Source organism: Spermophilus citellus, assembly GCF_964194105.1.
Source record: "Spermophilus citellus genome assembly, chromosome: 9".
In the NCBI taxonomy this organism is placed as follows: Eukaryota; Metazoa; Chordata; class Mammalia; order Rodentia; family Sciuridae; genus Spermophilus; species Spermophilus citellus.
Genome location: NC_138191.1, coordinates 99913680 through 99938179, shown reverse-complemented (window position 1 = coordinate 99938179; position 24500 = coordinate 99913680). Strand labels below are relative to the sequence as shown.

General features: G+C 32.5%; 1 protein-coding gene across 2 annotated transcripts in view; it reads right to left on the bottom strand.

Moving 5' to 3' along the window:
• The window catches only part of FAF1 (Fas associated factor 1), a 401623-nt gene that overhangs the window by 167568 nt on the left and 209555 nt on the right, over window positions 1–24500 (bottom strand). For both annotated transcript variants that reach the window (XM_081307503.1, XM_081307502.1), the window contains one exon: window positions 12202–12288. In XM_081307503.1, coding sequence (XP_081163629.1) covers window positions 12202–12288 — 87 coding nt within the window. The remainder of the gene's footprint in view (window positions 1–12201; window positions 12289–24500) is intronic.

The window sequence follows — 24500 nt, the reverse complement described above, 5'->3', positions numbered from 1 at the left end:
TACAGGAGGATCTCAAGTTCAAGGCCAGCCTCAGTGACTTAGCAAGAACCTGTCTCAAAATAAAAAATAAAAAGGGACTGGGGATCTAGCTCAGCAGCAATGCACCCTTTGTTCAATCCCCAATACAAAAACAAAAACAAAAAGAGCATTATTGAAAAAAAAAAAGAGCATTATTGAAAACTCATTTATATATATAAAAATCACAATATTCCAAGCACAACAGGCACAAATACATTTCCCCCACCTCAAAAAAAAATTTTTCTATTGAGGTAAATTTCCTCTACCACTCCTTGGCAATACACTGGTATTATATCTGTACTTTAGTTTTCTTCCAGATTCATATAAGTGAAATCACACCAGGATATAGTCTTCTGTGTCTGACATTATTTATTTAGCATATGTAAATCATGTGGTGTGTATCAGTAGTTTGTTCCTTTTTAGTAGGAGTAGCACTCAGTTGTATGAATCAATCACCACTTATTTATAATTTAGCAGTTTATGGACACGTGGGCTGCCTCCAGTTTTTGGTTACAATGAATAAAGCTCCTACAAAAACTCAGTATCTCTGACTGATGTTAGTATCAGTATAGTAACAGTGGCCTTATAAAATGCACTGGGAAAGAATCTGTTTAGGATAGTGAGAAAATCTGTTTTTGCTCCTTTGGGGTTAACACCTAAAAGCTGGGTATTTCCAAGATGGCTGTACCATTTTACCTTACTACCTTGCTGACCTTTTTTCAACATGAATGTAGAATATATGCTGAATTTTATTGAAACCTATTTCAAGATCTATTCAACTCATTATGCATATTTTCATATTTTGTTAATTACATTGGTTGAGATTCCAATGTTGTAGCATTCATGTATTCATGGGATAAATCACGATGGATCATGATACCTTATCCTTTCTTTTTTATTTGGGTCTTCTGTCTCCTTTCCCTCTCAGCACTTCTCTTTAAAAATTTACAGCTTTAATAAGATACAATAACATACCACAAAACATAAAATTCATTCTTTTTAAATGTTTTATTCATCACCTATCCTTTTTACATGTTTTAGATTTCAATGTTTTAAAAATTTCACATGCATTTCATAAGGATATTGATTAGTTTGTAGTTTTCTTTCCCTATCAGTGTCTCTGACTGATGTTAGTATCAGATAAAAACAGTGGCCTCATAAAATGCATTGGAGAAGAATCTGTATAAGATTGGTATTAATTTTTCTCAAATGTCTGGCAGAGTTTGCTAGCAAAAGTATCTATCTGATCCTGGAATTTTTCTTATGGAAACATTTTTTATTACAAATTTAATTTCTGAAGTTGAAATTGGGCTATTCTCATTTTCTATGTCTTCTTGCATCAACTTAGTAATCTGAGTATTTTAAGTAACTTGTCCATTTCATCTTAGTTGCAGAATTTACTGGCATAAAGTCATTCATAACCTTTCTTTTTCATCTTTTAATTGTCCATATGGTCTATATTGATAACTCCTCTTCAATTGTTTACACTGGTAATTTGTATCTTCTCTCTTTTTTCTTGATCAGTCTAGCCAGAAGTTTATCAATTCCATTGATCTTTTAAAAGAGCCAGCATTAGGTTTCAATGATTTCTTCTACTATTCGTTGTTTCTTATTTCATTGATTTCTGCTCTCACCTTTAATATGTCATTTCACCTATTTGGATTTAATTTTCTTTTCTTTTTTTTTTCTTCTTAAGGTGAAATAATAAATAGATCACCGATTTTGAACGTCCTTTCCTTATATAAGCATCCTCTTTTTGGCATTGTTTAATCATATCTCACAAATTTTGATATTCTGTGTTTTCATCTATATTCAGTTTAGAATGATCCTGATACTTTTGTGTGATTTCTTCTTTGGCTCGTGGTATTTTTTTTTTAAATATGAAGCTATTTATTTCAAACACTGAGGAATTTTCAGGCACCATTCTGTTATACATGCCATTTAAATTTATCTTGTTCATCAATGCTCATTATAATCCTCTAAAATCTACTGAGACTGCGGTATAGGTTATAATCTAATCTTGGTGAATGTATTAGGTATCCTTAAAAAATGTGTGTATTCTGCTATTGTTGGGCAAAGTGACCATATGTTTCAATTAGGTTAAATTGATTAATGAAAATCATTAATTTGTTATTTTCATGAAATTTAAAGGAAGGATAATGAAATCTCTAACTTTAATTGCAGACTTGTCTATTTTACTAGATCTGTCAGCTGTTGCTTTATATATTATGAACTGTACAATACTTTATCTTTCCGATGAATTGTCCTTTTGTGTCTTTTTGTTTTATGTTGTGTTTTTGAGATGGGGTCTTGCTGTGTTGCCTAGGCTGGGCTTGAATTTGAGATCTTCTTGCCTCAGGAAAGACTCCAGGTACATGCCATTGTATCTGACTTGAAACAGACTTTTAATCATCATAAAGTCTCCTTTTAGTTCTAGTAATTTTCCTTATTCTGTATTTTCTGATAGTATGTGTAATTAGAAATGATTTTCTTTTTCTTTTCTTGCAGTGCTGCAGATTGAATCCAGAATTTTATGTATGCAAGGCAAGCAACACTCTACTACCAGGCTATATCCCCAGATCACATTAGACCTTTCTTATGTTTTGTGTTTGCATGGTAAGTATATTTCCATTTATTTAATGGGAAAATCTTGATAGATAACCCTATTATTGTTATTAAAAATGTTTCTTATAGACAGTATTACACTTGATTCGAATAGTTGATTCTTGCTCTTTAAAACTAATTTTGATATTTCCTTCCATTCAGTATACAAAAAAATCATATTTACTGTTAATTATCAATATGGTTGTAGTAAACCATCTTGCTGTGTGCTTTGTATTTATTCCTTTTTTTGGTCTATTTTCCTGTCTTCTTTTTGACTTTCCATTTCATCACTTTTAAAGGCTTATTAGCTATAATCTTATTGTGGGTTTTTTGTTTGTTTGTTTGTTTGTTTGGGGAAGGGGGTGCTGGGGATAGAACCCAGGGCCTTGTGCATGCAAGGCAAGCACTCTACCAACTGAGCTATATCCCTAGACCCTTCATTGTGTTATTTACTAGTGGTTGCTAACTTCAACTAATATTATATAGTACACTTCCATTCTATTTTTGTGCTACAGATGTCACACATTTTACTTCAACATATACTCAAAAGTCCATATTGCTTTTTATTGGTTTTCTTTTAAAAATTATCTTTTAATAAAAATTTAAAATACAGAAAAATGTCTTTTATTCTTACTATTAGTGCATTTTTCATTCTTCTGTGTAGATTCAACTTTCCATCTGCTATCATTTTCTTTGCCTAAAGAAGTTCTTTTAATATCTCTTGCAGTGCAGATTTACTGGCAGGAACTTCAGGGTTTTCCCCCCGCCCCATCTAAAAAGTCTATTTCAACTTCAATTTTGAAACATTATTTTCACTGGATATCAAATTTTAATTTGTCTTTTAAAAAAATCAGTACTTTAAAGATGTCATTCCATTGTCTTCTGGTTTGCATTATTTCTAAAGAGAAATCAAAAGAGTCTATGTTTGTTCCTCTGTGTGTATTATATATATATTTACTTTGCTTTGAAATGTTCCTATTTTTCATCCATTTTCAGCAAATTGATTCTATGTGTTTATCCTTCTTGGGGCTCACTGAACTTTATGGATTAGGAGATTTATAGTTTTCATCAAAGATAAAAATTTTCAACCATTACTTCTTTGAATACTTTTTTGGTCTTGGTCTACTTTCCTCCATCTTTCATTTCCTTCTACAACCCTAGTTGCATGTATATCAAAACTGATTTTGTCTCACTTTAGCTTTGTCCACTTATTCTTGTCTTCTTTCAATTTGGACATTTTCTATTGCTCTATCTTCAAGTTCACTGATCTTTCCTTTGGCAGAGTCTAATCTGCAATTCATCTCTCCCATTGATATATCAATTTCACATATTGTATGAGGCCTAGAAGTAATACTTCATCTTATTTTATATATTCTACTCTCTCCTCACTAAGTTCATATTTTCACTTAAATCCTTATGCATCTTCATAATATTTATAATAGCTATTTTAAAGTCCACATGTGCTAATTCATTATCTAAGTCACTTCTATATCTGTTGCTTTTGACTGATTTCTTCCCTGACTATAGGTCAGATTTTCCTGTTCATTTGCACATGTTGTAACTTTTTTGTTTTAATATTTTTTTTTAGTTGCAGATGGACACAATACCTTTATTTATTTATTTATTTATTTATTTATTTATTTATTTATTTATTTATTTTTATGTGGTGCTGGGGATTGAACCCAGTACCTCACATGGTGAGGCTCTCTACCACTGAGCTACATCCCCAGCCCCTATGTCATACCTTTTAATTATATGCTGGACTTTGTTTTTAGAGTCAGTTACCTGTTATTCGGTTTGCTCCTTTTGAGGCTTATTTTTAAGCTTTAAAAGGAAATGCTAGAGTTGTCTTTATTATCTGGAGATATCTACTGAATGCCTTGTATATTCATAGAGATTGTTTCTAGAGGTTAGGAACTCAAACTATTTTCCCTAGTAGTTATTCTTTGCCACACCTCCTAGAATTTCACCTTATGTATGCACACATTGATATTCAGCTAAAAACTTGGAGAACCATAAGCAGATTGGAACTTTTTTTCTCTGCTGGTACTTTGCTTTTCAAAGTAGAGCTGTCTTGGCCTTCCAAAACTCCAATCTTCATACCTTCTACTCAGTGAAACTACCAGGTTGTTTTAGTTTCTTCTTCCTGCTTCAAGAAATTGTTGCCAGTATTGTCATAGTACTAATATTTTCCTTCTTCATGGTCCTGCACTATCTATTGTCCAATACCTGAAAATAGTTGTTTCATATATTTTATCTTCTAATTGTTTAAAGAAGGAAAATTCACAGAGCAGTTTCCCTTCATGACAGACATAGCAATCCACAGACTGAAGATTTTTAACAAACTAAAACCAAGATTCAAAGCATCAGTGTTTATAAATTTCCTATTGGGGGCTGTCTTGCTTCCATGTGTTTTTCCTAATATTTGTTGAGTAATATGTCCTGTGAATGCTTCAATAACACTTGCTCTCTCTGTTCAGGATAGAATTTATTTCATAACTTTTCTTTCCCTTTAAAGCCAAACTTTCTTTCACTTCTTTCAAAGCTGTTCTTTCCGCCTGTTTAGTCTTTGCCTGTGTTATTTGTAAAAGACTCAAGATGTTGACAAGGGCAACGAACTCTCCGAAGCAACTGAGTCTTACCACCATCAGAAGCAACATTATCTATGACCTTGCCAAATAAAGAAAAAGCCAGTGAAAATGTCCAAAGATTTTATAAATCTATCTGCCCTATGGCAGGTTAACAAAGTAATTCAAATAGCACAAAATAACCCTGAAGCTACTCAAAGAGTGCTTCTGATTCTGCATGTGTGTGTGATATGAAGAAGGTTCATACTCGAGGGAAAAGGAGTTAATGTTTGTCGAATGCCTACTAAATGCCAGCCATTACTCATAAGGGGTTAGCAAACTTTTTCTGAAAAGGGCCAAAGAGTAGATATTTCAGATTTTGTGGACTGTAAGGCTTTTGTTGAAACTATATATCCCTGACGAAAGTGTGAAAGCAGATAACATGTCTTAGTAAAACATCATTGGCAAAAACAGATGGTGAGTGGGATTTGGGCTGACAGTCATAATTTCCATCCCTTGCATTATATTATGTGCTTTCCATGTTAGGTAAAAACCACATAAAACTACTCAAATGCAACCATTTTTTCCTTACAAAATGACAATTTCATATGGCCCAAGATAATGTGTTAACTTATTTAATCTTCACAATATAGACTTTTAAGGATGTCAACAATGTCTTTATTTTGAAGATGAAGAAACTGAAACTCATATATTACATAAGCCATGCAAATAATAACAATTTTGAGATTCAATGAACTGGGATTGGTCTGCTCACCTATCCTCTCTCTTTCTCTGACATTCACATATTGGTACAAATGAGCTCACAAGGTAGCTCTCTCCTTTTCCTAAATCTGTTACCTATTTTCCACTAAAGAAATGTTTAGTTTTGATAATTTATTTTTTTAAGAAAGGAAATAATCTGACTCACAAAGTTAATGAAGTTCCTATAATCATATAAATTTGATGTTGTCTATTGTCACAGATGTCAACATAGGGAAGTTCTGAACAATTCAGTGAATGAATAAATAAAACACTGATTGATACTGCAATGTATACACAGATAAGAAAGACAGCGCTTACTTCAAATATTTAGAATTTATAAAAGAAGGGTGGGGGATGTAGCTCAATGGTACAGTGCTTGCTTAACATGTGCAAAAGCCTTCAATCCCCACCATGGGGCAGGGTGTGTGTTTAGAATTTTCAAAACAGAAAAGGAGCACATGTATACAAATTAAAATGTACTCAATATGTCCCTTTTTTTAAAAAGCCATATTTTCACCTTAACCACCTGTTAGCAAAATCGGTTGTTCTCTTTTATGATCTCATTAGATGCATATAACAACTGTCATTGTTATATATATATATCTTACTATATTCTGTAATTCCTGAGAAGTACCTTATCCTTGTAATTTTATGGGATAATGTTATTACTAGCTTGTAAGAATTTCACAAATGTCAAGTGAATGAATAGATAGATGAATGGGAAAAAACAGCCAAAGATTAACATGTTCAAAAAAAAAAAAAAAGATTAACATGTTCAACACTTTTCTTGTACTGATTACTTCAATCTTCAATATAAACCTATGAGAGTAACTATCCTTGTAACTATCAACTATTAGTCTTTACAATAACTAATTAATTATTAACTATTTTACAGTTACATAGACTGGAGACTGAGAGAGGTTAATTGTTTATGGTGACGCAGACAAAAGGATAAAACTAGACAGGAGGAAGGAAAAGAGGAATGAAAGAAAGGACAAAATAAAAAAAAATGTTAATGGAAGAACTGTATTATAAACTCATTTCTCTGAAGGTTGAAAAAGGTAGTATGAAAGAAGGATATAGGTAGGGCCTTTTGAAGGAAGAAGATAATTGTTATAGGTATTATATATGGAAGGAATAGTATGATGAAATGACACAGAGTGGGAGAGATCACAAAGTACATTTGAGGAACAGCAAGATGAATATTTAGTGAAAGCTGACACACATATGGTGTATTTTATTCATTTATTCAACAAATATATATCAAGCATTTACTCTGGGCCAATATGGCAAAATAACATGGATGGGAAGTTTCCCATCAAAGAATGAAGGATTCTGAATGCCAGAAAAAAAAATACACAGGTACTGAATTGCCATTAAAGATAAGTAAACAAAACAAAACTGAATGTGATTCATGCTATACTTTAGAGCTGTTAACTTTGCAGCAATGAATAGAATGAGTATAGTTAGAGGCTTAAAATTTACTTAGTTGATAATTTCAATGTTAAGTATGTATACTAAGAGAATATTTGAATAGCAGCTTCCATACAGTTGGGTCTGGGGTCCAGAGTCAGAAAAAATTTCCATAACTTGATACCTACTTAATAAGTATTTAGGAAGAAATCACAGAAGAAAATCCACCCCTCCCTCCCACATACACCTCAGAAGGATCAAAGTAGATGACACCCTCTTACCACAGATTGTTTTGCTCAAAGGGCGTGGATGTATTTCCACATTTTACTGTATTTTTATTTAATAAAATGGCCACCATAATGGTTTTGCTCATTAATGATATAACATTCTCAAAGTGAAAATATTTTGTTATTAAATATTTAATTTTAATTACAAAAATTTTTAGGTATAGATGGACACAATACCTTTATCTTATTTTTATGTTTATATGGTGCTGAGGATGGAACTTAGTGCCTAATACTCTACCACTAAGCCACAGCCCCAGCCCTTAATAAGTTATTAAATATTTAATAAGTGATTCCTAACACATGCCTGAAGAACTCTAATTTTAAAATTTGTAATGTTTCAAATTCTGAGTTAATATCCCTTAGCCAATAACAGAACATTGGAAAACCATTAATTCTCTGAAAGGAAAACAAAAGGCACAGAATAAAAAAGAATTAAAACTTAAGGATGGTTGTGGGGGTACACTCCTGAAATCCCAATTGTTCAATAGGCTCAAGCAGGGGGACTAAAATCCAAATCCAGTCTCATCAACTTCTCAAGACCCTATCTCAGAATAAAAAATAAAAAGAATTAGGTATAGCTCAGAGGTAAAGTGCTCCCAGGTTTAATTCCTGGTATGGCAAAAACAAGCAAACAAAGGAAAGATTTTTTTTTCCTCCTTTGTATAAGCATTATTAAATCCTGTATCTTAAAAACTACATATATTCTAATAGAATTATAATAAAATGTTTAGACATAATTCACAGTGTTAAAATTATTTATATTCTGTGGAAGCCAAGAGCATCCCTCCTTAAAGTATAAAATAAGGTTTCACCTTCTGCCAACTCCTTGTTCTCACAGCTGAACTGTCACAGCATGAAAACATTCCCCTACTGGTAAAGCTTTAGATACCTATTTCCCTGATGAAAGAGTGCAAAAGGAACTGAAAGAGTTGCTGACAATTCATACAGTATCTTATACTCCATTACTCTACAACTATAAGAAAAGAAATATTTTAACTCTGAAGGAAGATGAGCAACAACGTTCTAAATGATTGGTGACTTCACAGAGTAGCCAGAAAATGTCAAGACTCAAGTATAACAGGTTCATAAGAGACTTAAGATTATACAAGAATCTAATTTTAAGAAGTCTATTTCTTTGTTCTGTTTCCTAAGTTAAAGGTTAATGAGAAGTATAATAAAGAAAACATTTTCTGTTACCTCAAAATATTTCTCATGCAGTATAAGAACATAAATGAATAAGTATTAATTTAGTTCTTCATTATCTTTTTAAAAAATATTCACTGAAGTATAATTTACATGCCGTAACATTTTTTTTCATTTAAATGTCCAATTTAATGACTTTTAGTAAATTTAAAGGTGTGCAATCTTTTCCACAATCTAATTTTAGAACATTTCCATCACCCAAAATCTATTAACTTCTTGATCTCTATTTCCATAAATTCACGGAAGCCACTGTAAAGCTATTGTATATTCAGAGCCACACAAATTTCTGCAACTAAGAAGAAAAAGTGCAAACCAACTCTAATTTTAATGACCTTTCTAACCAATCCTCTACTCTGGCACCAGAAAGCAAATGTTCAGGTGCTTGCACTGAAAGTTAAACCATTCTAAGTATTAAGTTATGGCACACTGTCTTGGAAAGAAATTAATTATATTTTTGTTGGTAACACATTTCAGGCTGTTTACACAGCTGACATTTCTCAGCTGTACCCAAATCATGCCCTAAGCTGTGAGGACTATCTTGTTTTGTAGCAGATGCCTCCACTTGAAGTGATTTCAGTAAGTATAAAAACACCACTTCCTGCAACAATATAGATTACAATCATCAGCCTTAGAAGTTTTTATGGTCTTAAAGAAAGATTTAATGACAATTATTTGGCTAGGATATCCTTAGAAGTCTAAAGCCATTTTTTTGCTTAAACTGAAGCACTGGAGCAAGCAGATCTGCTGTGGCAACCAGTTAAAAGCAGCCTGGCCCTAAACAGCTTTGTTGTATCAAATCACGTAGCTCAAGGCCACATTCTGCCAATGTGGTAACATTTGCTCTGAAGAAGTGGGCAGCACCACTTCACAGGTTCTGGGACAAGGTGCAAATATGAATAATGAGACAAAAAGAATCAAGCCTCTTAATGGGGATTCCAAACTCTTGTACTTATTGTGATTTAGATGCAGCACTAGGTAGCATTACATTCTTGGATATTGTGGATACTGTTAGTTTCACCTGCTTTCCATATTGTCCTATAGCAGTAAAATTGCATTACAATCATTTGGTAAAAATTTAAATGTTACAAAAATCATTAAACATAGGTCTCATAAAAGACTGTGTCAACCGAATTTAATGAATTAGCACTGAAAATGTGTAAAGACACTTTGTTACAGAAAAATTGTTCATATTTCATTGAATTTTCCTCTTGAACTTACACCTGATGAGCCTATTTCAGTCTGGTTTCTACAAGTATGCAACATGATGTTTTTGCTTAAATTCAATCACTGAAGTTAGTGAATCTGTTCTGAAGCCAGTGTAGTCTCACATTTCTAGACTTTCTTTTATTACTTTATGCAATAAGGTAATAAGCCTTATTACATATGGTTTATTATAACCTTGCTCTTAAGCCAGATATTTATTTTTGCTTTAAAACTTTTATCATGGAAACCTTTAAATAATATATAAACTTAATACATCCATTGTTCAGATTCAATAATGATCAATAGATACCTAATTTGTATTGCCTTTATTCTTACTCAAATCTCAGACATCATTTCATTATTTAAATCAGTCAATTCTTGCCTACGGTCCTTTTTGCGTTATCTTAATATTAATTACAATATTAACTCTCAGATACAGTGCCTACTATGAGCCAGGTAGTGAAAATATATTATCACTAATCATGATATATTATCACTAATCAACAATGCTGCAAAAGAATAGGTAAGTGACGCTCATAGAATTTTAGTGAAATGCTCAGATCTTATTAATTATTTTCTTCTGTTAATGTTATTATTTATTGTAACAGGTTTTTAGACAATACAACCAACATTTCTAGTTTCCTCATGTCTCCTTAGTGTTTTTATAAGCACGTCATAAATTTTCTACCAAATTTCCCAACCTACAAAGAAAACAAAACAACTATAGCCCTATTCTTAGTAATGGTGAACCAGCCAATAATTCTAATGATATAATATTAATGTTAAAATCAGTTTTTCAGAAATAAATGTAATTGTGTATACCTAAAACATTTTTTTCCTGGAATCATTCATTTAAAAAAATTTTCTTTTTTGCTCTTTTCTGTTTCGTTTTTTTTTTTTTTTAAGTTTTTGTTAATTCACAAAGTATTTTCCAAGGCACAGACCCAAGCAGCATCTACATTAACCAACTCTTAAAATTTTTCTATCTTGTACCAAGAATTTTTTTATATTAAAATGTATGATGGTGGTGCAAGAAAGGGAGAAATAGTTAGTACCCAGACAGAAATATAATATATAGTAGAAAATATAAAAAGGTAATTTAATTCTTAGTCAAGAATAATTGACTACTTATTATTACAAGAGGTTGACATAGTCCTGATTTCTTTTTAGCCTTATTTTAAAAATTTGATTTAATTTAGAATTCCTGAAACATTCTAAATTTTACTTTTATTTAATGAGCATCTTTGAATATAGATATTGTATGGGCAAAGTGCCCAAAACCTCAGTTAACTTTTTAGATAATAAAATTTATTCTCTTGGACAAGGGTAATTATAGGAAATGAGACAGAAGTAGAAAAGCTTTCAAAATTTATAGTAGAAAATCACTAGAAATAAATATAACAGGTAAAAATGATAGACTAAAGTTTTTTATGAAACTGAAACTTATAAAACTGTTTAAGGCTAAAGGGCTATGAGATGTCAAATTTAATCATTTTTTAGAGCACCAGTATAATCTAGGAAATGTAGTCTTACTATTAAATATAATGATTAGGATGATTTTTTTTTAAGAGAGAGTGAGAGAGGAGAGAGAGAGAGAGAGAGAGAGAGAGAGAGAGAGAGAGAGAGAGAGAGAGAGGGAGAGAGAGAATTTTTAATATTTATTTTTTAGTTCTCGGCGGACACAACATCTTTGTTGGTATGTGGTGCTGAGGATCGAACCCGGGTCGCACGCATGCCAGGTGAGCGCGCTACCGCTTGAGCCACATCCCCAGCCCATTAGGATGATTTTGAAGTATCTGTAATTAATGAAAATTCTTTTGAACATTTCACTATATATATATTTACGTATGTTCTTCTGAAGAAAATATATTCTATATGAAGAAAAAATTTAAGTCAAATCAAGCAGCATCAAACTCCTGATACTGACATTCAAACATTTCCAATGGAATGTTGATGTGTTTGGCTTGTAGTATTTCTTCTGCAAGTGAGCTTAAATTATTACAACTGCTTTTATTTTCACATTTTTTGACTTTCTCAGGTGAATATCTGAAGCATTTGATTCTGCATGTTAGCAAGACCAATTATGACTAAAAGTGGCAAAAAAAGGGAAAAGATACAAAATTGAGAACTTGTCTGTTACTTACTGAGTCATCTGTAGCAGAGGGTGGCCAGCCCTCCCATAACTGATGTCGAACGGGTATACTTGTAAGGTCATACACATTTCTCTTTACCTATTAAAAAAAGGGGGGGGGCACAATTATGATAGGGTTTCCACATGACTTATGGTAGTTTCAGTCAATTTATATGAAAGACAAGGCATTTCAACATTTCTTTTAGATTCAGAATAAGAATTTGAAACTAAGAAAAAAATTTGTAAAAAATAAAACAAAACCAAATCTATAAGCAGAATTTTGGTGAAGGCTACATGAAATTTTTAAAATTTTTAAAAGTTCTAGAAACACCATTCCTCCTTGATTATATACTCCTCGTTGACTTCAAGTTTCTTTTTAGTCAAGAAACTTCAAGGACCCATTTCATTTAGTACAGACTACAATTATTAATGTTTATAATTCTTTTAAGGTTTAAAGTGTGTGATTTTTTCAAATATATTTCAAGTTTCCACATGGGAGAGAGAAACAAAGCATTGTTTGTTTGTTTGTTTGTTTTTGGGTTGGGGATGGTGAGAGATTGAAATTGTCCTTTTTTATATACATATAAGATTCAAAGATTAAAAACTTAATAAAACAGTATAGGTTATTTATTTCCAATGATATCAAATTAAAAACTATTTCAACACAATATTTACTAACACCAGAGCTATCCACTAGTATAATATTTATAAACTTCCTAGAAAGAATATACAGTAGAAGCTATTAATGCTTTTTAAATCTGTTTTTCCCAGCAGCAACATTATACCTTTCATTTTTAAAGGAGAGGAACTGATAAGATAAGGTGTTGGAAGGTTAAACTTTATCCAGTAATCCAGTAATTAAAAAGCATCATATCTTTTTTGGCTTTTTTTCTCTAAATAGCATACAGAAATTCTATTTTTGATTTGCAATTAAATTAACCAATTATAACAATGGAGAAACTAAAACTATCCACTTTAACTCTAGGTTATTTAGAGCACAATTACTCTGACAAAATGTTGCACATAAGATGTTCTGTAATAAGATTTCAATATAGTTGTTCATACTTCAACAAACAGCATTCATTCATGTTTTTGAAAGGCAGAAACCTGAAGTATCATATTGTCCAATTATAGCATTTTGTTATCACATTACTCTTTATTATACTATCATAAACACATCTAAGTTACCCTTCCAGTGAAATAGGGAGATATGTTCACAAGGGAAAGGAAAAACAAAACATGGAACTCAATCTATTTTTATCACTATGGTACACCTGTGGAAAAAAGGACTTAGTAAATGAGATCTGAGGAGCTTGGGACATGTCTTGATCCCCACTCAATTCAAACAAACAGCTTTTCTTCATAGTTCTTAGCGATGGTCAGCCTACCATGCATTATTTTGTTTACACTAAGTCAAAACGAGTTTGGAAATTTTCATCAGTCATTATCAACCCAACAATTTCACCAAATGTAACTGGCCTATCCCTCTCACCATTTTCACTAGTTAAGACTATTCTGTTATGGATAAACATTAGTGCTCTTAAAGAAAAAGGTGTTCCACAAATCCAAAGAATTTTATTTTTGAAGAGGGAAAATTCAGAAGAGGGAGTATGGGTTTTCTCTGGGCTTTAAGGCAAAATTTCTTTCCTTAAAAGTTATTTTTAGAGTGTCTAAAGACAGCAAAATTCATCAGTAATTTGTGAAAAAGGCAGAAAAAATATTTACATCTGTTGGAAAGGTGGCAAGGCTACCATAGTATTAGAAAGTATAGACTACTATGAATACATAAACGAATAACTGTGGCATGAAATTCTTTAAATTCTACCTTAATTCCAAAATACAACACTATGGTATTATGAAATAAACAGTATTTTCTTCTTTCATTAACTCATCTGTAACTGCACTGAATTGAATAACATTCCTTCACTATTCTAAGCCTGAAAAGCATGTTCTGGCTATAGTGTTATGTTGGTATTAAGCACAATGCCAGACTGATGTGCTAAACAAAAGTGATCAAAGTTAGAGTAATGTTAGCCATTGCACAAGTATTTGGCTTCATTGTTCTCCCTAGAATGACATCTGTTAAGCAACTTGTCATAGAATAAACTGGTTAACGCAGACAGAACTTGGCTGAGAGAGTACCATGTAAAGCATATTAGGCTAATGTTTGATTGTTCCAATGGAAAGGTTAAATTCACAGACTACTCCAAGATTAAGCCAAAAGAATCCTGTGTTAAACCATAACCACCAAACAACAATTTAAGTAAAAACAAATTGGTTTTTCAAAAATAATTCCATGTTTATCAACAATAAGAAGATTTTACCACTGTATGGAAGAAGCACAAGTGATGACAAAAATGCCAAATGAATGGTGATTTTAGTAATAGAGATAAAAATTGTTTTTTTTAACCAATGGTTATATTTAATTAAAATTTTAAGTCATAATCCAGCAGGGAAGGGAAAAATCCAAAATGTACACAATTCTAAAGTATAAAAGATTTCTTTAAAAAATTAGAATTTGGGGAAACCTGAATAAAAAAATATAACTGTGTATAAAATTACACAAATGAATTTAAAGTCATCATGAAGCCAACGAAAGAGTTTACTCAATTCTCTCAGAGGAGGAGGATGGAGAGAGAAGGAGAGGGATAGAGACATGGGAAGAAAGATGGGGGGGGGGACACAAAGAGATGAGAAGAGACAGAGGGAAAAAGAGAAAGTGAGGGGAGGAAAGTGACTGATCTGAGACTTCAGAGCACTTGAGAGGGGTGGAAAGAAAAAACACACACACACACACACACACACACACACACACACCGGGTTGCTGTGACTGGCATGCCCAGCTGCCATTATTGTACTGCTTCTGATGGAGCTTCATCTCAAAAGACTGTTAAATTCCAGTTAAGGACAAGTGGCACTTCACTGGGTAACATTTCCTAAGGGCCTTTTTGTCTTACACATTTTCTTTGATCAGCATTGGCTCAAGACCATACCCAACCATCATAATCTTCTCAATTCTTGTTTTGCATTAAGCTCTAAATCTATGAGATTTCAGGCTGTTAAACTATGCAAATGTTTCAATTAGTTCTGGAGGAATTTAATAAATGCTTTGATTACCAGCTGAACATTAAAATTACATTACAAATTATACTGTGGATCAGGAGTTCTAGATTGATAACAGATTTTCCATAGTTTATTTAGTAGACTTTTTGAAAGGGATAATTTAATGTTTTTCTTATTGCTTCAGATAAGAAAATTGTGATTGAAATATAAATCAGATTAATTTGAAATAGTACAGAATTAATATGGAACTGATTTGTTTATCATCAGCCTTTCATTGTTAATATCTATTTATATACCATAATTAACATTAAAAAACTAAGCCATGATCTCTATTTCAAATTTTACATTTTCTCAATCTATACAAATTTCAATGCTAAACTTAGCACTGAAAAAGATTATTTTATTAAGACCCATTCAATATAAAATTATAAAAGAATTTGCATAACATATTCATTTCCTACAAATTCTTCCTTTGATTCACTTAAACTTTTAATCAGCTTTACTTTTTAGTTAAATGCAATCAGAATTTCTTAAAATATTTGGTAAAGGCTAAATGTTAAGGCTCAGACTAGACTCAAATGAGTTGTTCACAAGTTTTCAAATTGGAAAATATAAAGCTTAGTAATAATGAAGTCATTCCTTGTGAGCTAATGTTAGTCAAACATTTAGTGTGTAAGGTATGAAGACACGAATGGTGTGAATATACTTTGTATACAACCAGAGACATTAAAAAAATGTGCTCTAGATGTGTAATATGAATTGTAATGTGTTCTGCTATCATATATAACAAATTAGAATAGAAAATAAAATTTGAAAAAATATCAAAAAAATTTTAGAAAGCATTTCAGGGAATTTCAAATGTCATTCAGGTATTATTCAAGGGAAAGCTGATTCTAATAGGAAAAAAAAAAAGCCACAGAGTTTGATATGTTGAGGTATAAAGAGAAGCAGAGAACTAGATTTCTAATCCTAATTCTGCACAGCTATTACTAAGGGCTAACTGGTGGAGTCATTTCTGAGATTTAGTTTCCTCAATCATAGAAGATATTAAAACATGATCACTTCTGATTTTCAAAGCTCTAAAATTCCATGATTTCATGAGGATGTTGGAGCTAATCCTAAATGCAGAAAAAGAAGAGTTAAATATATGCAAGACAAAAAAAAGGTAATGAGGGAAATTAATACAATCATCAAAGCAAGAAAATGGAAGAATAACAGTTTAGTAAATATAAACAGATTTAGTAAATAATACATCAAAAAAGAAAAACTGCAAATAATTTCAGGTGAGAAACAAAGACAAAATAAGCATTTTTTGATGGATTTCCTTGGATAAAGAAAAATCTTAGTCTTTACTTTTATTTTCCCTTTTTTAAAAAACCTTATTAGTTTTTTCCCTTATAAAATCTCACTTCAAAATAAAACCTGGTACATTGGTTTCCCAAACAATTATTCCCTCAACCAAATGTTAATCACTGAGGTTATGGTTTTCCCAGAATTACTACTACTTAAGAATTAGTTTTAAAGCTTTATTAACTTAAAGATTTTTGAAATCTGGCTGAGGATTCTTCACATATCAAACATTTTAACATAACAAAAATAAAAACAAAATATTTAATTGCCAAGGGCTTAGAATAGCCATCAATTAGCTTTCCATTTCTAGATTTTCTAAATTAAGATACTATGGCACATTAGAGGCTTTTCAAAACATAATCCTGAAACTACAGACATCCATCTCATTCTTACAAGAAAGAGGCCTCTGGTCATATTAGAACCTGAGCTTATCCAAAGTTTAAATATATCAAACTGTGAGTTCCAAGTATTTCACACTATCAAATAATACTCTGGTTAAGAATGTGCTATTAACAACTGCATGGAACAAACAAGTATTTGTATGTTTAAATCAAAATAAGGCATACAGACTAGGCTTAGTTCCAGTTTCTTAGCAATCATTGGTACTCTGAAAGGCTTATATGGTTAGAAACCAATCATTTCTGATTCAGAGTGGGTTTTTGAAAACATACTTCATATCTCTTGCTTCCCCCTACCTTTCTTTCAAAACACATTATACACACATTGCAGTTGCACATGGATTTGTTTTATTAAGATGCAAGTTAAACCCTTCTAGAAATCTTTCCTGAACAAAAAAACACTTGAAACCGGATGGTGCAAGGGGAATGAGAAGGTGGCATCAGTAATCAAATGTTAATTAGCAAGCTTTTTTTTTTCTTCCCCCAGGGCTGGCCTGTGTTGGAGAATTTAAATCAGAAATCAATGCTCCAAGTGTTTAACTATTACTTCTTCTCATTAACTATTTAAAAGACTGAGCAATTCTCTCTTCATAAAAACAGTAACTCAAGACATTTCTTTTTCTCAAATACCATCTTTCTAGAAAACAATGAAGATATTGTTTCAAGAAGACGATAAAAATGAAGTTGCTTTCAATCAGGCTTTGAAATGACTATATTCTGTACCTTTAAAACATCTTTTGGTTCTAAATGAATTCTTCATTTCAATAACTGTAAGTCAGTTCTGCTTTAGATCATACTTTAAAAATTGATTTCACTTCTCATCCACTTATAAAGAAACTAGATGGTTAGCATTTAAAGAAATTACTGTGGTAATGACAAAGTGAGTCAAATACAAAATCTAGTTTAAATGAATATAATTGTAAATATATTCTGACCATCCTGAAAAAAACTACCAAGAATAACATTTTCAATAGAAATATGGCTATAGTCCGAATTTCCTATATTAAAAGTCTGGCGTGGGCAAAAAACGTTGAAAATTACAAAGTTATATTTAAAGTGACTAAACTATTAGTCATGGATTTTTAAAAACAAACTAATATCCGTAGTGAAAGGTTATATCTGTAGTGAAAGGTTAAGTATGGATTTTAAAGATAAAAGACGACTGCTAATCTGCCAAGAAAATGTTTAGTATATAAAAACAGCCAAGTATATTTCACAAACTATAAGGAGGTACATTTTAAGAGTTTTCCGGGGTAGCAGGATTTAGAAAAATTGTAAAGTTGCAGATACTGAAATAATAAATGAAAAAATATGGGTCAGTGATTTTTTTGTAACAGTGGTTTCAAAGTGAGATAGATGGAATAGCAACTAGAAGCTATGAGAAATGCACATTCCTGAGCCCTGTAGTAAACCTGGCATGCTGGACATTCTGGTCCAGCAAGCTGAACTGTAACCAGCTCTCAGGGTGATTCCTAGCAATCTGAAGTTTAAGAAGCACTGCTTTCAAGTCAGGCACAGTGGTATGCACCTTTAAAGCCACTTACTTAGGAGGCTGAGGCAGGAGGATCCTAAGTTCAAAGCCAGCATCAGCAATTTAGGGAGGCCCTAAGCAACTTGGTGAGACCCTGTCTCAAAATAAAAAAAAAATTAAAAGGGATGGGGATATAACTCAGCAGTTAAGTACCCCCCCAGGTTCAACCCAGGGTACCATAAACAAATAAATAAAATGAATAAGAAGCACTGATTTCAGATGTACAAATTATGTACACAGGCTCTTCCAGATAGTCATGCCTCTTTAATTAGCTAATCCTAAACAGTTTTGAACTCTGAGGTGGCCAGTTCCTCTGAAAATAAATGATTAATGATTTGTCACAGAAATTGTAAAAATGGTATAATTTTGTATGGATAAATAATCTTATTAGACTCAGAAATTAAGGTGAGAAATCACTATCTCTTTGCTTCAGATTTCATAGCTTTTAGTCTAAATTTCTACTGATTGAAAACCTGCACTAAGCTTCAGTTTTACTGCCTAAGGCTTAAGTGTGATTGCTTTCTGGCTATAAAATACACTTTACATTACATTAAAACTGAAAATCAAATGGTCATAATAAATAAACTTGGAAGACACCTGAACATAATACCTGAATTGAAGAAATGTTCCTAAACATCAGATAATTATGTTTGAGCCATATCAAAGACTATAAGCAGATTTCTTTATTTATTTATTCATTTTTATCTCTCATAGGACAACTGAAGTATGACTCAAAAGTTTACTCTCATGTAAATTAGTCAAGACCTTGTTCTTGCTGGGCATGGTGGCACACACCAGTAATCCTAGAAACTTTGAAGGCCGAGGCAGGAGGATCACAAGTTCAAAAGCCAGCCTAAGCAATTTAGTGAGGACCTATGCAACTTAGTGAAATCCTGTCTCTAAATTAATTAATTTTTAAAAATGGGCTGGGGATGTGGCTCAGTGGTTAAGTGCCCCTGGGTTTAATCCCTGGTACAAAAACAACAACAACCAAAAACCTTGTCTTTGATGGCAATATTTCCTCTCTGCATTTTATGGAAACAGTGAGAGGACGTTGTTTTTCCATTTGACAGCCTAATAAATACGATAGAAGCAAATGGTTCTTACTGTCTGCAGTAAATAAAACAGCAGTCATTCAGTAAAGGCTCTTAAAATTTCCCCAATTAAAGGAAAGTAAAAGCAAATAAATTATTTTATAATTCCTCCAGGAAGGGAAAAAATATTAAACCCACAGTGAAACACAAATAACTGCAACAATCATAAACAGTTTAAACAATTCTAGTTTAATTAACACTCATTTTGTAAAGTTTAATTTTATATATGACTTTAAAAATTGGTCATATAGGGGCTCTGTGGTAGAGCATTTACTTAGCATGTACAAGGTCCTGTGTTCAATCTTCAGCAACTACAAAAAAAGATTAGTAATATAAACCATGAAATACTTGCATATCAGAAATGTTTTAAGGGCTAGGGTTGTGGCTCAGAGGTAGAGCATGCGCCTGGCATGCGAGAGGCACTGGGTTTGATCCTCAGCACCACATAAAGTAAAATAAAGACATTGTGTCCATCTATAACTAAAAAATAAATACTTAAAAAAAGAAATGTTTTAAGTCTGAATTGTTGTAAAAATCTGATATAATGTCAGAAGCAACATACAATTAATTTAAGAAATACTCATACATGAAACCAAATATTTAGCTCCAAAAGCATTTATTGCAATCTTGTTTATCACCACACACAAAAAATTGGCAGAATCTGATATCCAATATGAGGATAGTTAAATAAATAAATACCATGCAGCCATTAACACAATGCTATTAAGCCAGGGTCAGTAAACTATATCCCAGAGGCCAAAATCAGTGTGTTGCTTTTGTCAGTAAAGTTACACTAGAACACAGTCACCTCCATTTGTTTACATACTATCTTCAATTACTTCTATACTACCAGGAGAGCAGAGTTAAATAGATACAATAGACTACATAGTTTGAAAATCCTAAAATATTTACTGTCCCGTCTTTTACCAAAGGGGGGATGGGGGAAACCAAACCCACCATTTCCTAACCCCTAATGTAGAAGAATATATAATAACATTAAAAGTTGTTACATGAGGCTGGACACAGTGATATACACCTGTAACACCAGTTACTCAGGAGGCTAAGACAGGAGGATCACAAGCTCATGTCCAGCCTGGGCAACTTACTGAGATCCTGCCTCAAAATTGAATAAAAAGGGCTGGGGATGTAGCTCAGTTTCATGGTGCTTGTAACATGGGTAAGGCCCTGGGTTCACTCCCCAGTAACACCCTCCTACCCCCCCACACACACAAAGTGGTCACATAGTATTAAAGAAAAACTAGGAGATGGGGATGTAGCTCAGATGTAGAGTACTTGACTAGCATGTGCAAGGCACTAGACTCAATTCCCAACACCATAAAGGAAAAAAAAAAAAAAAGAAAAAGAAAGAAAAGAAAAAGAGGAAGATTCATGTTAGATTTCTGTATATCTACTCTTTCTAAATTTCTCTTGTGTAGTAGTAGGAAAAATTTTAAATTGGTTTTTATTCAAAGTAAAGCAATGCATTTGAATCAGAACCAACCAGGTTTTTATTTCGGCTGGGCCACTAATTATCCGAGTGATACTGAATAAAAGAAAAGCAAAGGAGAAGGAAAGACAAAGGCAAAATTGAACTTGTATTAAACATCTTGCATATGACATACACCAGGTCTTACTTAATGTTATTAACCTCAAAATAACCTTTTACATGTATTATTATCTTCATTTTGCAAATACAGAAACTGAGGCTCAGAAACAATAAACAATTTGCTCAAGGTTACTCTAGTTAGTGCTGAGACCAAGATGTAATTTAGTTCTATGGAATTCTAAAGTCTAGGTTCTTTCATAACTATGACGTATCTTTTCTTAGCCTGAATTTTCTATACTATGAAATAAAAGGTTGTAATAAATTATCCTTAAAATTATTTTTCACATGACATTTGTAACATATAAGTTTTTGAGGGGGAGGTGTGCTGAGGGCCATTGCTAGGGAATTGAACCCAGAGATGCTTTATCACTGAACTATACCATAGGCTTGCTTTTTTTTTTTTTTTTTTTTTTAAGATAGGGTCTTATCAAGGTGCTCAGAGACTCCCTAAGTTGCTAAGGTTGGCCTTAACATTTAAGAATATCCTGAGAACATTTATACTTTGAATGGTGAACATTAAATGGTAAAAAGTGAGAGTGACCAACTATCCGCCAAGCCTCCATCATGATTACAAGTTAACCTTTTCACAACTGTTGTACTGCAAGAGGCAATGAAGAGCAGTTACAGGCTGTCAACTTTGTACTTTTAAAATGCTGTTAGGAAGGACAACTGCCAGAACAAATAGAAACTTATTATTATTCAACAATTAAATGCTGCCTTCACAGTAAGAGGGCAGTTCCTGGTGTCACATACAACTGGGAGAAAAGAGGCAAGATAAAAAAGCTTTTAGGAAAATAAATCAAGATAAAAGGAGAACCACATATTTAAATAGTAAACTTTATCATGTGAGAGTTAGCAAAGGCTCTACCTTTAATAAACTTTTGGCCAATGCCTTCTGAATCTCCCTCAGTCCTTACTAATATAAGGGTTTTGGACATTCACACTAGGGGCCTGCTACTTTTACTTGGCTAATGTGCACTAAATCAATTATGCCCTATCTTGTTATTCCAGTTTTCCCTCTCTCAAAAGTTGGGCACTCTTGCCAATTCCTTTTCTATGCTTTTGATTTGGACAAGAGAAACTCATCAGAAACAATTAGTTTTGTTTCATTTGTAATGTCTCTAAATTCTAAAATAAAAATGCATCTATGAGAAATAAGACAGGGGACAATACCATTAATATAATCTGCCAATTTATTTTTGTAAAATTGCATTTACTTTTTGATTTTAATTTCAAGTGAGTTAAAATCAAGGAGTTAAAACATACATTTGTGCATGGGTACGCATATACAGACAATTAAGCTACTTTCCTAAATGTCATTCATTTTGTTAATGCCTAAGTCAGAATGATAAAAATTTTAAGCATTCTTAATCCATTTCTTTTTTCTAATTTTTTTCTTAAAGAGAATCACTTGTATAGCACACTTTAAAAATTTTTAAATGATTTAATATTTTTAATAAAAAACCACCTTCATATTTTGATAAAGACTACATATCCCTTTCTTACTCTGATAGTACAATGATGCTCAGACATAATGTTTATGTTTGCTTTGCTGCTTTCTGTTGTCCATCCAGGTCTTTGCTTTCTCTGAGATGTGAAAAAAGTGGTGGGAAACCATCAGCAATGGAACCTCAGTCTATAATCAGGTCTCTCATAATTTTATCTTTTCTTGTTAACAAAAAAATGCAAAAAACAAAGACAACAAAGGGACTTAGTGTTGAGGTCTGCCATGAATACTAAAGTGGCCTGGGGGTGTGGCTCATCAAGTGAAAATAAACCATTCAAGTCATCCACATCAAGAAGAAAGTTTGGGAACAACTAGGCCAGTGTTTGCATTTGGGGCCCTGGAGTCAGGAGAGTTACATTTCCCTTCACTCTGCATAACTGGGGCACCAGAGACAACCTACATAACCTCTTTGTTAGGAAATGTAAAGTAAGTTTATCCAAGGACTAGCCCTAAGAGATATTTAAAATTGTATTTGATAAGATTTTAAAATTCTAACTTGACACTTTTCAAGATCAGCTTTCAGCATTCCTCAGAGAGATGTGGGTGAGAGGGCAGAGAGGATATCCTAAGAAAAGTACTTACCATGCCAAGAGAAAAGTTACAGTAAGAGACTAAGCACCAAAATTACACACCTAGTTAACTTCAGGCAAATGAGACAGAGTTGGAAACTGGGTCCAAATGACAATTTAATCAAATCTTATCAAGTGAATGGACACTGAATTAATGTCTAATAGTGTACACCAAACCCTAAGAAATGATGCCACCAATGTTCAGAAGCTCCATACAGCTGGCTTTAATTAAGGTAGTTAAATTCCAACTCATGGATTTCACTGTTAAGACTGGCACTGAAATGTAGATATAGCTTATTTTGAAAGAAAATACCAGGAATACCTTAGCATTTCCACTTAAAGTATTATTAAGTTCAGGGGAAAAAAATTGACCACACAATTCATTAAATAAGCAGGCACTCTAAATAAACTGCCTGAAGTCTCCTGTTTAAAAAATTACTTCTATTTATTCATTAACAAAGCTATTCCTTAGCTCATCCCTGCCATAACCTGGCTCTATTCAAAACCATATGGGAAAGGACATTAAAAAACCTCCACAAACCATGGACTTCTGGTATTAGTGCTACACACAGCATACCCCTATTCATTATTCTACCTCCCTTGTTTAATCTATCATTAAGATTCAGTGACCCTACACTAAATTTAAAGCAGATCCTTCCTTCCTCCCATGCCTAAATTCACATACTTTTCTAGTTGGGGATGCCCTCAAGTATTAACAACTCTACGGGGTTTCTCTAATCTCAGCTCTGAACTATGTCATGCTATAGAACCAAGAAATTGCTGTTTTACATCTCTAACTATGGAAGTTTCCATAAAAAAAGACCGTATAATTTACTTAATAAGATAAAGGAGGAAAAATCATGACTTAAAAAGTATTTTTTCACTGTAAATGATGTAAGAGGCATTTTCAGACACTGTCCTATTGTCTCTACAAGCATTACTTCAACTATATTCATCAAAGCACTTAAGAGTTTTAAATAATGGTAAAGTTATCAGATGTTGACTATCTTAATGAATAGAAAAGCAAAGAAAAAAAAGTGTTGATTTAACTATACTGTTGACCATTTGGGGGAAATAAAGAGTTTAAGAAGTTAGCAAAAGTTGGTATTTTAAAAACACACTAACATCCATTTTCAATTATAAATTTAAAAAAAAAACTAGCGACAATATGGCAAAATGAAGGGTAGGGAAATG